This window comes from Oncorhynchus keta, chromosome 35 (genome assembly GCF_023373465.1).
Source record: "Oncorhynchus keta strain PuntledgeMale-10-30-2019 chromosome 35, Oket_V2, whole genome shotgun sequence".
In the NCBI taxonomy this organism is placed as follows: Eukaryota; Metazoa; Chordata; class Actinopteri; order Salmoniformes; family Salmonidae; genus Oncorhynchus; species Oncorhynchus keta.
In genome coordinates this window covers 13,554,350-13,571,236 of record NC_068455.1, presented here as the reverse complement: position 1 = coordinate 13,571,236, position 16,887 = coordinate 13,554,350, and the positions used below count along the sequence as shown (strand labels likewise).

At 42.7% G+C, this 16,887-nt stretch overlaps 1 protein-coding gene across 1 annotated transcript; it reads left to right on the top strand.

The window, feature by feature from the left end:
• Window positions 1–5,458: 5,458 nt before the first annotated feature.
• Window positions 5,459–16,856, top strand: LOC118378687 (trifunctional enzyme subunit alpha, mitochondrial-like). The gene is made up of 20 exons (XM_035765668.2): window positions 5,459–5,612; window positions 6,358–6,399; window positions 6,479–6,549; window positions 7,356–7,489; window positions 7,734–7,872; window positions 8,906–9,025; window positions 10,258–10,360; window positions 10,541–10,663; window positions 11,466–11,584; window positions 11,750–11,806; window positions 11,932–12,041; window positions 12,320–12,454; window positions 12,933–13,104; window positions 13,226–13,312; window positions 14,073–14,213; window positions 14,356–14,424; window positions 14,537–14,732; window positions 15,001–15,115; window positions 15,303–15,448; window positions 16,158–16,856. Exons 1-20 carry the CDS (start codon window positions 5,549–5,551, stop codon window positions 16,301–16,303), a joined length of 2,289 nt encoding a protein of 762 aa, XP_035621561.1. The 5' UTR covers window positions 5,459–5,548; the 3' UTR covers window positions 16,304–16,856.
• The last annotated feature ends 31 nt before the right edge of the window (window positions 16,857–16,887 follow it).

Genomic DNA, 16,887 nt, shown 5'->3' with positions numbered 1-16,887 from the left:
TGACATTCCCCTCTACGAGAGAGAACACGCTGTAGAGAGGACCCACTGTGACCTGATCCTTCAGATCGTCACAGGAGAGTCATGACATTCCCCTCTACGAGAGAGAACATGCTGTAGAGAGGACCCACTGTAACCTGATCCTTCAGATCGTCACAGGAGAGTCATGACATTCCCCTCTACGAGAGAGAACATGCTGTAGAGAGGACCCACTGTAACCTGATGACCTGATCCTTCAGATTCAGGAGAGTCATGACATTCCCTCTCGAGAGAGAACACGCTGTAGAGAGGACCCACTGTGACCTGATCCTTCAGATCGTCACAGGAGAGTCATGACATTCCCCTCTACGAGAGAGAACACGCTGTAGAGAGGAACACCTGATCCTTCAGATCGTCACAGGAGAGTCATGACATTCCCCTCTACGAGAGAGAACACGCTGTAGAGAGGACCCACTGTGACCTCCTTCAGATCGTCACAGGAGAGTAGAGAGGACCCATGACATTCCCCTCCCCTACGAGAGAGAACACGCTGAGAGAGGAACACCTGATCCTTCTGTAGGAGAGGATTCCCCCTACGAGAGAGAACACTGTAGGACCTGACCTCCTTCAGATCGTCACAGGAGAGTCATGACATTCCCCTCTACGAGAGAGAACATGCTGTAGAGAGGACCCACTGTAACCTGATCCTTCAGATCGTCACAGGAGAGTCATGACATTCCCCTCTACGAGAGAGAACATGTTGTAGAGAGGACCCACTGTGACCTGATCCTTCAGATCGTCACAGGAGAGTTATGACATTCCCCTCTACGAGAGAGAACACGCTGTAGAGAGGACCCACTGTGACCTGATCCTTCAGATCGTCACAGGAGAGTCATGAGAGAGAACACGCTGTAGAGAGGACTGTGACCTGATCCTTCAGATCGTCACAGGAGAGTCATGACATCCCCCTCTACGAGAGAGAACATGCTGTAGAGAGGACCCACTGTAGGAGAGAGAACATGCTGTAGAGAGGACCTGACCTCCTTCAGATCGTCACAGGAGAGTCATGACATTCCCCTCTACGAGAGAGAACACGCTGTAGAGAGGACCCACTGTGACCTGATCCTTCAGATCGTCACAGGAGAGTCATGACATTCCCCCCTCTACGAGAGAACACGCTGTAGAGAGGACCCACTGTGACCTGATCCTTCAGATCGTCACAGGAGTCATGACATTCCCATGACATAGAGAGGACCCACTGTGACCTGATCCTTCAGATCGTCACAGGAGTCAGACAACGAGAGAGAACGCTGTAGAGAGGACCCACTGTGACCTGATCCTTCAGATCGTCACAGGAGAGTCATGACATCCCCCTCTACGAGAGAGAACACGCTGTAGAGAGGACCCACTGTGACCTGATCCTTCAGATCGTCACAGGAGAGTCATGACATCCCCCTCTACGAGAGAGAACACGCTGTAGAGAGGACCCACTGTGACCTGATCCTTCAGATCGTCACAGGAGAGTCATGACACAGAACAGCTGTAGAGAGGACCCACTGTGACCTGATCCTTCAGATCGTCACAGGGAGAGTTATACGAGAGAGACATTCCCCTCTTCAGATCGTCACAGGAGAGAGAACAAGCTGTAGAGGACCCACTGGACCCACTGTGACCTGATCCTTCAGATCGTCACAGGAGAGTCATGACATTCCCCTCTACGAGAGAGAACATGCTGTAGAGAGGACCCACACTGATCCTTCAGATCGTCACAGGAGAGGATTCCCCCTACGAGAGAGAACACGCTGTAGAGAGGACCCACTGACCTCCTTCAGATCGTCACAGGAGAGTCATGACATTCCCCTCTACGAGAACACGCTGTAGAGAGGACCCACTGTGACCTGATCCTTCTGTCACAGGAGAGGACCCTACGAGAGAGAACAAGCTGTAGAGAGGACCCACTGTGACCTCCTTCAGATCGTCGTCACAGGAGAGTTATGACATTCCCCTCTACGAGGAGAGAACATGCTGTAGAGAGGACCCACTGTGACCTGATCCTTCAGATCGTCACAGGAGAGTCATGACATTACGAGAGAGAACACGCTGTAGAGAGGACCCCTGACCTGATCCTTCGAGGAGAGAACATGCTGTAGAGAGGACCCACTGTGACCTGATCCTTCAGATCGTCACAGGAGAGTCATGACATTCCCCTCTACGAGAGAGAGAACACGCTCACAGGAGAGTCATGACATCCCCCCTACGAGAGAGAACACGCTGTAGAGAGGACCCACTGTGACCTGATCCTTCAGATCGTCACAGGAGAGTCATGACATTCCCTCTACGAGAGAACATGCTAGAGAGGACCCACTAACCTGATCCTTCAGATCGTCACAGGAGAGTCATGACATTCCCCTCTACGAGAGAGAACATGCTGTAGGACCCACTGTGACCTGGACCCAGGAGAGTCTGACATCCCCTCTGACAAGCTAGAGAGGACCCATGACCTGATCCTTCTTCAGGAGATCATGTCACAGGAGAGATCCTTGTGTCACATCTGCCATGGCTTCATGAGCTCTTTAGCTGATTTTGTCATTGAATTGTAAGTCATCGTTGTGTCTGTAGGCTTTGCAGGCAACTTGAGTAATCAACTCTTAGAATTGTGCCAGCAATTAGGTCACTGAATTCACAACAATACACACAAACAGAGACCAGTCTCAGCTGTACGGATTCAGATACTACTGTACACTGTTCTCAGAGTCTGACACACACACGCACGCATGCACACACATGCACACACACACACACACACACACACATGCACACACACACACACACACACACACATGCACACACACACACACACACACACACACACACACACACACACACACACACACACACACACACACACGCATAACCCAAAAGGCAAGGACTAAATACCTCCTTATCCTCTTAAACTGTTATCACTTTGACACTTGCTAAGCAACAGTTTGAAAATATTCAACTCTGTTCTGTACAAATTGTACCTGGTTCTATCTGTGAGTATTTATTTATTTGATTTATTTCACCTTTATTTAACCAGGTAGGCTAGTTGAGAACAAGTTCTCATTTGCAACTGCGACCTGGCCAAGATAAAGCAAAGCAGTTCGACACATAAAACAGGTAGGAATGTGTGTCTATGCTCAAGGATCACAACTTGACATAATCACCATAGTGGCCCACTGAGTATAAAGACAACACTGAGTCCTAGTGTCTTTCACCTCATTCTATTAGAAAATACCCATTATTTTAAGCATAGGTCCAACATGCCCCTTGAGAGATAGAGAGAGAGAGCGAGAGAGAGAGAGAGAGAGAGAGAGAGAGAGAGAGAGAGAGAGAGAGAGAGAGAGAGAGAGAGAGAGAGAGAGAGAGAGAGAGAGAGAGAGAGAGTGAAAAAGAGGGAGAGAGAGGTAGAGAGAGAGACAGAGTGCCACACTGTGTTCAAAAACTGCAGTGTGACTAGTAAGGGCACCCTCTTATCATTCTCACCAAAATTATTGTAATGATGTGAAATGATGAATGTTACATTTTTCATAACCGTTCATGATTTGTTGCACATATCAACTACAAGTGTCAAAATGATACACATTTTTCTGACAATATAAATAATTTTACGTCTCGCCTGTCTGCTAGGGCCTCAGCAGACTTTATTTTTGTCCAATGATGTACATTTGAACCCTTGATTGCTGATACTATGTATTGCTATGTAAGGCTCAAATCAGTTTTGCTTTACATTTTTGGGGGGGAAATACTGACTGTCCAAACAGCAAGGTAAAGTTGACCAAATCAGATTTGTGCTAGTTGTCATAGTAACAACAGATGTGTGCGCAGTGGTGGTCGGCATAGTGGTTGCGCTTGTACTTTCCATCACTAAAGAGTTATGTAGCAGCTATATGACAACAATGCATACCATGGTCATTTCCCAGTTGCTGTGAATGTTCAAAATCGTAGTGTAAGAACACATTTAAAGCCTCAAAGGATAAGATGATCCAACTTTCAAAACAAGTCATTTTAGGCTAGCCACAGCATTCAACTAGCTACAGTAGGTAGCTATTTAGCTTTCTAGCACATTTATTAATTTGTTTGTAAACAATTAACAAGCTACTTAGCTACCACTTCATGTTCTTGTCAAACTGTCAACGGAGTAGCTTGCAAGCAACAATATATGCCAAATAACAGTCCAAAAAACACTTGAGGGCAGATTTGACCATTCAGACACAAGTCGCATGGCCAGGGATAAGATTTGTAAGGTGGTTTGAAATGTGGCTTGAGATATCCGATTAATTGTGGCTTTATGCTGTTCAGACAGATACAAATCAGATATGCCAAAAAATTGGATATGAGTCACTTCAAACTGCCAATGTGAACAAGGCAAATGTTTTTGTATATTATTTCATGTTTTATCTGTATGTTTATCTCATATAATATAATTTAAAAGTATGCATTAAAGTGTCTTTAATAGTATACTCGTTGAAAAATTAATGTAGACATTAATAAATGCATTTCTATAGCTTCCAAAATATGATTTTCAATGGTGAGAGAGTGCCAAGACAAAGGCTCGGTGGCTTCAACACAGTGCCCCCTATTGGTCATCTAATGTATTTATAAATTATTGGATTATGCACTGATCATAAGAGCTCGACAGTTTGTAGTTAAAAAAAACGGAAATAAATTAGCTCCGGTTCGTTCATCGTCCCTATTTAAAAAAATATGGGGAATGGATATGGTTTTGGAATAAACGCCGAAAATAAGGTCTGAGGTTAACAGAGGTTTAGGAGGTTTTATACGTTTCGTTTTATGAGATAATAGAAGCCATTTAACATGACATTATTAATTAGGAATAATTTATGTGATTCATGCGTTTCTTCATTACATAAATTCTTCCAAATTCATAAAAAGTGATGTTAGCTGATGACGACTATCTAAAAAAAAACGCCATACATTTTCCCCATAAACTTTGTTACTGCGTATAGAAACACGCTATAAATATTTATTTCTCGCTATTGATTTCCCCCCCACTTCTGTCATGTGCTCCCGCATGTCTTTCCGTTGTCGGCGTTGAAGTATATAAACCCTGGATTGAAGCCACCGGTCGGCCATATTGTCACTCCCCGGTAGAAGCAGTCGTCAATGAGAACGAATGGAATTCTACAGTATTTTAATTAAATGTTTCAAATACAAAAATTAAATGTATTTAGCTATTTTTGTTGTTGTAGTGGCGACAGTAACATTATTCATTTCTAAAAATATATAATTAAAGGAAAATGCTTATATATATATTTATGTTCAGCTCACATAATATAATTTAAAAGTATAGATGAATGTGTCTGTAAAAAAATAAATGTGGCAAAAACGAATGTAGAAATTAAGAAATGCATTTCTCTAGCATCCAAATTATTTTTTTTACAACGTGGGGGAGTGCCAAGATGGAGACATGGTGTCTTTAACACTGCGCCCCCTTATTCGGTCATCTAGTGTATCTATAAATCATTGGTTGTCAGCAGTCAGGTTGTTTCGGTGTTCTTGACCTCCTAAAATGGCTGGTGTTCGAGCCCTGGGTGCGCTGTCCAGAATTACAGCAAGGAGATATGTCCTCTCAGGTAAAATTGTGTTGAAGTGTGTGCAATTGATGACAAAGTCAAATGTTATTCGATTGTTCAGCCACATTTTGTACTGTCTGAGATGCTAGCTAGTGCTAATGGTGCAGCTAACTTGGCTAGCAAACGTTAACTTCGCTGTCAGAAGTCTACCGGTAGCTAGCTAACACAGCTTACTAACTAATTTAGCAACGCAACTTTACTGGTACACACATCTGGCTTTAGCTCCCTATTTGTAATTCATTAACTAAGGTTAAGATGGCTAGATAGTTAGCAGTTAACCGATGCGAGTGAACTTTCACCGAGTGAGCACACTAGCTACGTCACATGAATTAAGTTAACTAACTTAGTTAATATTAGTCTAGATATGAACACCCACTCATCGCTAAAATCAAACTTTCCATTCAATTGAATTGTTTTCTTGATACATCTACACTTTACATTAGATGCCCAGTTGTCATTGTCTAATTTGCTACGTAGACCGGGGATCTAGGTGAAAGTTCAGTGTCTGTCTTTGAGGTCAGACAACCCCCCCCCCCACAAGGCTCGTCATCAACACTTGTCATGAGTTATCTGTTGCAGACCCAGGCCTAGAATAAATAAAGCGTGGCCTAAATATTTCACTCCCTACAGAGACACACCCCCTCAACCTTAGCTAGTTTTTGCTAGCTAGCACCTTATCAGTAGCTAATGTATTGAATTTAGTTAACATTAACCCTCTTCTTATTTTCTTATTTTGTGTTTTTAGGCATCTCATGCCGTACCTTTTCAGTTGCCCTTGCCATGTCCGGTAAGTTGAACGACTACTTGTGATAATAACTTGATTATAAAATAGAAGTATGGAGTTCATTTGATCTCTTTCTTCTTAGCCCGAACCCATGTCAACTATGAAGTGAAAGAGGATGTGGCGGTCATTCGGATGAATGACCCAAATTCTAAGGTAATTTATTTAAAAATAAATGTTCCATGTACAGTACCAATCAAATTTCAATCTATCAAATGTATTTATAAATGGGATTGAACCCGTGTCTGTAGTGACCCCTCAAGCACTGCAATGCAGCACCTTACATGCTGACCAGACCGGACACTTCGCATGCGACGCAAAATAAATTTAGAAATTCATTTTATTCAATTATTGCACCCCCACTGCTCTCGCACCCCAACGGGCGTCTGCGATGCCAAGGGCTATAATATAGAGCTCCTTTCTATTTCTGACGCAGATCGCGCAGGAAAGTCTCGCCTCTCCCATCTCCTCATTGGTTTATAGAAGCATGTACCCACGTGCCATTTCCTCATTGGTTATACCCACGTGGGGGATTGAAAGACTAAATGTTTTGCCGGACTGTCGTGGTAAAAGTGTAGATGCCAATCACCATATAAGTTCAAAGATGAAAAAGCCTGGAAGGAGGAGAGAACGAGAAACGATTTGGTTGGCCGTTTTATGTGTGGATTAATTGTCGAAGTAGAAGACCTTGTGCATTTCAGGTAAAATAACAACTCAATGTTTATATCCCAGGACAAATTAGCTAGCAAGCTACCTAGCTAAATTGCCATACATGTTTAATGCTTTTTGACCTGTCCCCAAATTGTCGTTTGTTTTGGTATTTTAACCTGCGTTTCGTGTTAGGTTTAGGGGAACAAAATAAATGTATGCACGATGGCGCGTGCAGCCGGTTTGGGTTCCGTGTTAGACCGCTGCACCACTCAGGAGGCCCCAGTATTGTATGTCTATCTATGTTTTTGCAGGTCAACACTCTGTCGGTCCAGATGCAAAATGAGATGATAGAAGTATTTAATGAGGTCTTGGCCAACGATGCAGTCCAGAGTGCTGTCCTCATCTCCTCCAAGCCTGGCTGCTTCATTGCAGGAGCTGACATCAAGTCAGTCACACCTTTCACATTATATGATATAACTGTTAATATTTGGTGCCACCTTGGCTTACATGCTGTGTAATTAAAATGCTGTACTCATGTTAGAAAGTAGAACCTAGTTCAGGTTTACATGATTCTCAATGTTGCATATCAGTCTAGCGTAGTGCATTTCACCACTATGCAAGGTTTGGGTGTTCTAGGGTCCTAATTTCCATGTCCCTCCCCCCACTACTGTCTGTCCTCTCTTTTGCAGCATGATCCAGGCCTGTAACACCTCTGAGGAGGTCACAAAGCTATCTCAGGAGGGACAGAAGATGTTTGAGAGGATTGAGAAATCGCCCAAGCCCATTGTTGCGGCCATCAACGGCTCCTGCTTAGGAGGCGGCTTAGAGGTGAACAAAATTACTTCCTTTACACTAATACATAAAATCACCATTATTGAAAAAATACAATTCTAAGCGACTTGCAACAGCAAACGTCCCAGTTTAAATCTGTCATACTATAGATTTTTTATTTGGCATGCTACTCCGTTAGAAACGTAATTTTAAAATGTTGCTGTAATGTTGCCTCAGCAAATTGCCAAGGCTTCATAGCACAGCCTGGGGCTAAGGACAGCCTGGGGCTAAGGACAGCCTGGGGCTAAGGACAGCCTGGGGCTAAGGACAGCCTGGGGCTAAGGACAAAGCAGTGTGAAAAGGCCTATTGTGACTTGACACTGGCTTCTGACCACTTTCCCAACAACGTAGACAAATACTTAGAGGGCATGACATCTTGGTCTACTTCTCTGCTATTCAAATCTTAAATCGGAACAGAACAATATTCTACTGATCAAAAGATAGCCGTTTTAGTAACTGCATCAACTACATTTAATCTAACCTTTTTAAAGGGCTACTTTTTTAAAAAACCATACTTCAGGAATTAGGCAATGAAGCCCTTTATTTCCCCGGAGTCAGATCAACTTGTGGAAACCATTGTCATGTCTCTGCATCCTGTATGAAGGAAGTTGGAGGTAGTTTCGTGAGCCAATGCTAACTAGCATTAGCACAATGACCTGATGTCTATGGTAACATCTAGCAAGCAACTTCCTTCAAACTGCACAAAAGGTATCCACAAGTTCATCTAACTCTGGGTAAGTAAAGGGCTTCATTGCCAAAATATCCCTTCACATTTTGTGTTAAAATGTTGACCACTTTCCCTACAATGTATGGAATCTTAGTCTGCTTTTAAAATCTATAATCAGAACACTTATTCCACTACCACAAAAAATACTTTTAAAGAGCTAAAGCAAGTCCCACAATTTTACCTTGTAATTTGTTACGATACTGAGTAATACTAGACAAAATAATCTCGGGCAACAAGTCATTTGACTTTCTTTCAAAGTTATTGATTTTCTTAACGTTATGTTTCAATGTGTTGTGTCTTTAGTTTGCCATCGCCTGCCAGTACAGAGTTGCTACTAAGAGTAAGAAGACAGTGCTGGGAACCCCTGAGGTGATGCTTGGTCTTCTACCTGGAGCTGGAGGAACACAGAGACTCCCTAAGATGGTCAGTATCTGGGAAAATACTTTATACATTCAGAAACCCTACCTGAACAGCACAGTAAACCATCTTTGCGGCATGGGGCTGTGCATTATCATGCTGAAACATGAGGTGATGGTGGGGGATGAATGGCACAACAATGGGGCCTCAGGATCTCATGGTATCTCTGTACAATCAAATTGCCATCGTTAAAATGCAATTGTGTTCGTTGTCCGTAGCTTATGCCTGCCTATACCATAACCCCAACACCACCACCACCGTGGTTCACAACGTTGACGTCAGTAAACTGCTCACCCACACGACTGCATACACGCTATCTGCCCGGTACAGTTGAAACCGGGATTCACCCGTGAAGAGCACATTTCTCCAGCGTGCCAGTGTACCATTGAAGGTGAGCATTTGCCTACTGAAGTCTGTTACAACGCCGAACTGCATTCAGGTCAACACCCTGGTGAGGATGACGAGCACGCAGATGAGCTTCTCTGAGATGGTTTCTGATAGGTTGTACAGAAATTATTTGGTTGTGCAAACCCAGTTTCATCAGCTGTCTGGCTGGCTGGTCTCAGACGATCCTGCAGGTGAAGAAGACTGCTGTGGAGGTCTTGGGCTGGCCTGGTTACACGTAGTCTGAGGTTTTGTGAGGCCGGTTGGACGTACTGCCAAATGATCTAAAACAACGTTCGAGTTGGTTTGTGGTAGAGAAATTAACATTCAATTCTCTGGCAACCGCTCTGGTGGACATTCCTGCAGTCAGCAGGCCAATTGCACGCTCCCTCAACTTGAGACATCTGACATTGTGTCGTGTGAAACTGCACATTCTAGTTGCCTTTTATTGTCGCCCGCACAAGGTGCACCTGTTTAATCAGGTTCTTGATATGCCACACCTGTCAGGTGGCTGGAACTTGGCAAAGGAGAAATGCTCACTAATGGAGATGCAAACAATTTGTGACATTTCTGGGATCTTTTATTTTGACTCATGAAACATGGGACCAACCCTACATGTTGTTTATTTTTGGTCAGTGTTGTGTTTCAGTGATATTGGTAGAGTGAAACTCAGTCACTACAGTATGCACACTGACTGTACTGCAGAATGCTACAGTATTCTTTAATACATTGATCTGATTTGCAGCACTCTTTGCCTGTTGTAGTAGTAGTGTTTAATTTCCTTGATTTTGTTGTCAGCAGTTAAAAATAAATAAATGGAATGCTGTCTTAGTAGTGTAAAATGTTGTCTTCAGGTCGGTATTCCTGGTGCCTTTGACATGATGCTGACAGGAAGAAACATCAAGGCAGACAAAGCCAAGAAGATGGGTCTGGTCCATCAGCTAGTGGACCCACTAGGTATAGTAACCACTGCACTAATGCAATCAATATTATAATCAATAAAAGTTACTGATAAGAGCATACCAGTATTCAAAGAATGTTCTGAGATTACAATAGCTGGAAATTGTTTCCAGGTTAGATGCCGTCAGTGAAGGTGTCTTAACTGCTGCTTATTGAGCCCCCTCTTTGATATTCCAGGACCTGGATTGAAGAGTCCAGAGGAGAGGACTATTGAGTACCTGGAGGAGGTTGCCATACAGTGTGCCAGAGGAATTGTCCACAAGAAGATCTTGCTCACCAAGAAGAAAGGCATGATGCAGAGTAAGTATTTGCGTATTAGAGGCCAATACCATGTAGATAGATATACAGTGCTCTTGGTATAGTGCAAAAAAAACAGACTCTGCTATATATATAATATGAAGGCAGGTTTTGAATTGTAAGCTTCTCATGTTGGTTGTTTTTCAACCTTTTACCATTATGTTACATCACACTTTCAGTCCTTGTCTTTATGCATGTACACAACCTTTTACCATTATGTTACATCACACTTTCAGTCCTTGTCTTTATGCATGTACACAACCTTTTACCATTATGTTACATCACACTGTCAGTCCTTGTCTTTATGCATGTACACAACCTTTTACCATTATGTTACATCACACTTTCAGTCCTTGTCTTTATGCATGTACACAACCTTTTACCATTATGTTACATCACACTTTCAGTCCTTGTCTTTATGCATGTACACAACCTTTTACCATTATGTTACATCACACTGTCAGTCCTTGTCTTTATGCATGTACACAACCTTTTACCATTATGTTACATCACACTTTCAGTCCTTGTCTTTATGCATGTACACAACCTTTTACCATTATGTTACAACACACTTTCAGTCCTTGTCTTTATGCATGTACACAACATTTTACCATTATGTTACATCACACTTTCAGTCCTTGTCTTTATGCATGTACACAACCTTTTACCATTATGTTACATCACACTTTCAGTCCTTGTCTTTATGCATGTACACAACCTTTTACCATTATGTTACATCACACTTTCAGTCCTTGTCTTTATGCATGTACACAACCTTTTTTGTTTTTGTCTCCTTCCTCTGCAGAAGTCCAAGACTACGTAATGGGCATTGCGTTTGTGCGGCAACAGATCTACAAAAATGTTAATGGCAAAGTCATGAAGATGAGCAAAGGACTGTATCCTGCCCCCTTGAAAATCATTGAGGTAGGACTTTGACATATCTACTTATCCATTTAATGATGATTTTTAGTGAGTGAAGTATACGAATTGGCAGCAATTTTGCAAAAAATGGACACAGAGCTTCAGATGAAACTTCTCTCTCATGGTTCTATTGAAAAATATTTCTATTTGTTCCTCTCTCGCCCTCAGAGTGTGAAGGCTGGCTTGGAACAGGGCTCAGATTCTGGCTATTTGGCAGAAGCACAGGTCAGAGAATATACATGGAGTTAAACAGATTTCTGAGTCATATGCTTATCAGTAAATGTAATGGTTTTGTATGGAACATGGTTTCTTTCAGTCACTGTTTTATCTTTCTTATTCATTCTTTACAGAACTTTGGCAAACTGGCAATGACTTCTGAATCAAATGCCCTGATTGGACTTTACCATGGCCAAGTGGCATGCAAGAAGAACCGCTTTGGAGTCCCTGAGAGACCGGTCAAGTAAGTGATGACCTTTGACCCAAAACCAGTTAAATAGCTATTTTCATGTTTCAATCAGTGAAAAATGCAAACCTTATTACAAATATTGTAATACTGGTCAGATGATTGAGTTTATTGAAGATCAAACCACTTATGCTGATTTTATTATTAAAGAGGTCATGGCATTAACCTTGTAACTGGAGATATGGTACAAACAATTATTTGGGGGGTGGGAATCCTTGGTGGACAATAATTCCATTCTATTGTAACAGCCTGTTTCTTCATTCTGCATCCACCAGGAACCTGGCTATCTTGGGGGCAGGTCTGATGGGTGCAGGCATTGCCCAGGTGACTGTGGACAAGGGCATCCACACTGTCCTGAAGGACACCACCGTGGAAGGGTTGAGCAGGGGTCAGCAGCAGGTCTACAAAGGGTGGGTTTACCAGGGTGCATTACTGCCCCACAAAGGCAAGGTGCAGTTACTATGTATTTGGTCAGAAGTCTTTGATTTGTTGTAATGGCCACACATATTATCTGATTTAATGTATTATTTAGTTTCCTGAAACAAGAACAAGCCAGTCAATCAGAATATATAATGAAGCACCAGAAGATGCTGTCGGTCTATACAGAAAGACGAATAGCGCACCACTAATTAGCTATTGACTATTTCAGCTAGACAATCTCCTGGCTGTCTGGCATATTGGGGGTTAAACTCCTAGGAACGGTTTCCATTTTAGTCCAGGACTAGGCTTAATCTGGGGATCTGACCCTTAAAGCATAGCTGGAGTTGTTGATAAAGAAGAAACTAAATATTGTTGAACCTGCCCTAATTTCTCTCTCGACAGACTTAACATAAATGTTGATTGGGTAGCTAGTACAGAGATTAAACCTGCCCTCACTTTCATCACCAGCCTCAATGACAAAATCAAAAAGAAGGCCATCACGTCATTTGAGAGGGACTCCACACTGTCCAGTTTAACTGGCCAGTTGGACTACAGTGGTTTTGAGAAGGCTGACATGGTCATCGAAGCTGTGTTTGAGGACATAAACATCAAACACCGCGTCATCAAGGAGGTGGAAGCTGTAAGTAGTGCAGAATTGTAAAATTAGGGCAAACAACAGAAAGCTTTTTCTAATACAAAACTAAAATAAGTGTTTCTTATTGGAAAACATTGTTCTAAATTTTTTTTTTTTCTGATTACAGGTGATTCCACCTCACTGTATATTTGCCACCAACACGTCTGCTCTCCCCATCAAAGATATTGCTGCTGCTAGCATGAGGCCAGAAAAGGTAGGTTTAGTAAGAGTTCAATGGGATTAACATTCCTGTTAAAGAAGGCCTTTTTGCTCCTTCAAGCCAGATTCAAACCACTCACCAGAATCCCTTTGTCCACAATAACCTCTCAGGCTACATGTTTTGTGTGCTTTGGGCTGGTTATTCTCTCTGTATAAGTAAGCCTTGTCCAAGCCAGAACATCCCATAGAGGCAGCAGTCAATCTCCTGTTTCTGTTACGTGAGGCAGCTTGATGTACAAGTACATCTCCTGGACAGGATGCTAGTCTGTTTCAGGGCCTTACCCCCAATCACCTCCTTAAAGGGATACTTTGGGATTTTGTCTATTTCCCCAGAGTTGGGTGAACTTGTAGATACCATTTGTATGTCTATGCGGGCAGTTTGAAGAAAGTTGCTAGCTAGCGCAATTGCTAACTAGGGTTAGCATAATGACTGGAAGTCTCTGGTATCTGCTAGCAGATATCTGTCGACTTCGCCATTGTGCTAATGCTAGTTAGCATTGGCTCGCGAAACTTCCTCTAACTTCCTTCATAGTGGACACCGAGACAAACATTTATCCACTAGTTAATCTGACTCTAGGGCAGTAGATGAAGTGCCTCATTGCCAAAATCCCTTTAATACGGAGTGCCAAGCAGAGAGAAGGCAGGTCCTCCTGTCCCCCAATCTCTGGGCGGACACTAACCACAAGGCCACCACATAGTTTTGCCTGTATAACTGGAGCCATTGCAATAAATAGTTGTATTTTCTATTCCTGTAGGTTATTGGTATGCACTACTTCTCTCCAGTGGACAAGATGCAGCTGTTGGAGATCATCACGACCGATAAGACCTCTAAAGACACCACTGCCTCTGCTGTTGCTGTAGGCCTGAAGCAGGGGAAAGTCATCATCGTTGTCGGAGTGAGTGCGCTTCTGCTCAGTGCCCACTTCCCATGTTCTCCCTTAGCTTGTTGATCAACATAACGACACTAATACATGAATTTGATATAGTTTATACTCTAGTGCTTTTCATGGGCCTATAATAACTTGTGCTTGTTTGCAGGATGGACCTGGGTTCTACACCACCAGGTGTCTGGCTCCTATGTTAGCTGAGGCAGTGCGAGTGCTACAGGTTAGTGTTGTCACATGCACTGTCTCTTCATCTACAATGTTGGAATGGCGTGGGTATTGTCTCCAAAAACTCAAATAATGGACCTGTATTTCTGTGCTGTGTGTGTTCTCAGGAGGGTGTTAATCCCAAGAAGTTGGACGCCCTGACCACAGGTTTTGGGTTCCCAGTGGGTGCAGCTACACTGGCTGATGAGGTGGGCATTGACGTGGCTGCCCATGTGGCTGAGGACCTCGGCAAAGCATTCGGATCCAGGTTCGGCGGTGGAAACGTTGACGTGCTGAAGACCATGGTGGAGAGAGGATTCAAGGGTAAATTCTTGTTTCTAGGACTTTGAGACTAAGGCTCTTTCAAAATGTTTTAAACTTCCCTCGATTTCTTGCATCCCTTCATCTTGCTTTCTTAATACATTGGAGAAGGTAAGAGGGGCGGAACTTTGGAACTTCTCCACCAATGAGGTTTGAGAAGGAGAGTATGTGAAGAATGAAGGAAATTTTGGGAGAGAAATTATGTAATGGGAAGTGCATGATCCTCATTGGTTTTATCTGATACCCAATTAGAAGTATTTTCCATCAACAGGCCGCAAATCAGGAAAGGGCTGCTACGTGTATACGCCAGGACTCAAAAGCAAAGATGTCAACCCCGATATTGACGACCTCCTGGAAAAATTCAAATTGACACCAAACCCTTCAGTGTAAGTCGCAACCACAGTGGAAATGTCTCCTCTAAAGTGACTTGCAGTACAGTGAATGCATACATGTTTTGTGTGTGTGATCCCAGTGGGAATGGCATTTGCTAGCTCAACCCTCTTACCAACTGAGCCACACAGGATCATCTACTCTCCACACCACCACTTAACCGTCTGGGTCTTTTTTCTCCAGGTCTTCAGACTCTGATGTCCAGTACCGTCTGGTCTCGCGGTTCGTGAACGAGGCAGTGATGTGTCTGCAGGAGGGGATCCTGAACGGCCCCGTAGAGGGAGATATAGGCGCTGTGTTCGGACTGGGATTCCCCCCCTGCCTTGGAGGTAGGGATTAACTCTATAGCAAGGGTATTGAAATGAGTCTGGAGGTCCGGACGGAGTACTGCTGGGTTGCTGTTCTATAATTAATTCTGATGATGAATTGCACCAACCAGTGTTCCAGGTCTAAGTTGGTCCCTGACTAAAGGACAAGAATGAAAATCAGCAGTGGAGCTTAAATGTTCCTTCTCTAGACGGCTCAAAATAATGGTTAGAATGGAGTGAATGGAATGGCATCAAACATGAAAACCATGTTTGATTCCATTTACTCCATTCTGGCCATTTATTATAAGCTGTCCTCCCTTCAGCAGCCTCCACTGGTCTTATACTATATGCCACTTGCAGTGCATTGACTGCATACATTTTTGCTATGTATCTAATCACTGTGGAAATTGAACCCATGACCTTTTACCAGCTGATCCAGCCACACATACAGGATGATCACATGACATGAGCATAAATGGCTCTAATGACATTCTCATGCGTTGCTGAACTCTTTTCAGGTTTAACAGCAGGCACAGCCTTTTTGTTATGCTACAATTAGGACTTTTCTTTCAACTTCCCTGTTTAGTCCATTCCAGTTTGCAACTGGAATTGACTAAATTTGATTTATCGAATTTCTGTATTTTAGACAGCTATCTGATATCGTGCTATCATTATTTGTCCTTTTGAAAGATTGAATCCTACAAATGTTGTTTTAACCTTCTCTGTTCAGGTCCTTTCCGGTTTGTGGATACCTTCGGTGCCGATAAGCTAGTAGAGAAGATGAGGAGGTATGAGGAGGTTTACGGCAACCACTTCACCCCCTGTCAGCTACTGCTGGATCATGCCAAGGACTCCAACAAGCGATTCCACAAGTGACTTTCATCATCTACTGATACCATCTAATAGCAGGCTGCCATTAGAATGTGCCTAGGCTGTGTATTTGTCTGTTAACTTAAGCTCAATGCTTATTTCTTTAAAGTTTGCAGAAGAGATATCATGAGGGGCCTGTTTTTACAAATCACAAAATGTTTCAAGTTCATAACTAACAGTTCTTTTTTTGGGGGGTGTTTTTATTTTATTTTTATGTTTTAACATGATTTGAAAGTTCCCTTTTTGATAATATTCTGCTGTAATATCCATCCGAGGCAGGTGTAGACCCATCTGGCAATCCTAGTCTTCTCAATGTAAATTTAAATCCATGTCTTCATCTCAAAAGTGGACTCTTCTTGACCAGGATCACTACATAGGGTGCCATTTCAGCTTTCATAAGTGACCAGTCTTGGGCTGTTCAGTCATGTTTATTCATCTGAGGTGAATGTTTCTTTTTTTTTTACATTTATGATTTTTTTGGTCTTTATGCCATGGTTTGGGCAGTGATGTATTTAATATTTAGAGCCAGTAAATTAATAAATAATGATATTGAAGTACATTCACATGCCTTATGTATATTCGTTGTTTTC

What these genes read in the sequence shown, in the direction of transcription:
- LOC118378687 (XM_035765668.2), top strand. Translation starts at nt 5,549, where the DNA reads ATGGCTGGTGTTCGAGCCCTGGGTGCGCTGTCCAGAATTACAGCAAGG. An exon ending in GTCCCTGAGAGACCGGTCAA is followed by an intron (nt 12,042 to 12,319) that starts GTAAGTGATGAC and finishes TGCATCCACCAG; the next exon opens with GAACCTGGCTATCTTGGGGG. An exon ending in TCATCAAGGAGGTGGAAGCT is followed by an intron (nt 13,105 to 13,225) that starts GTAAGTAGTGCA and finishes TTCTGATTACAG; the next exon opens with GTGATTCCACCTCACTGTAT.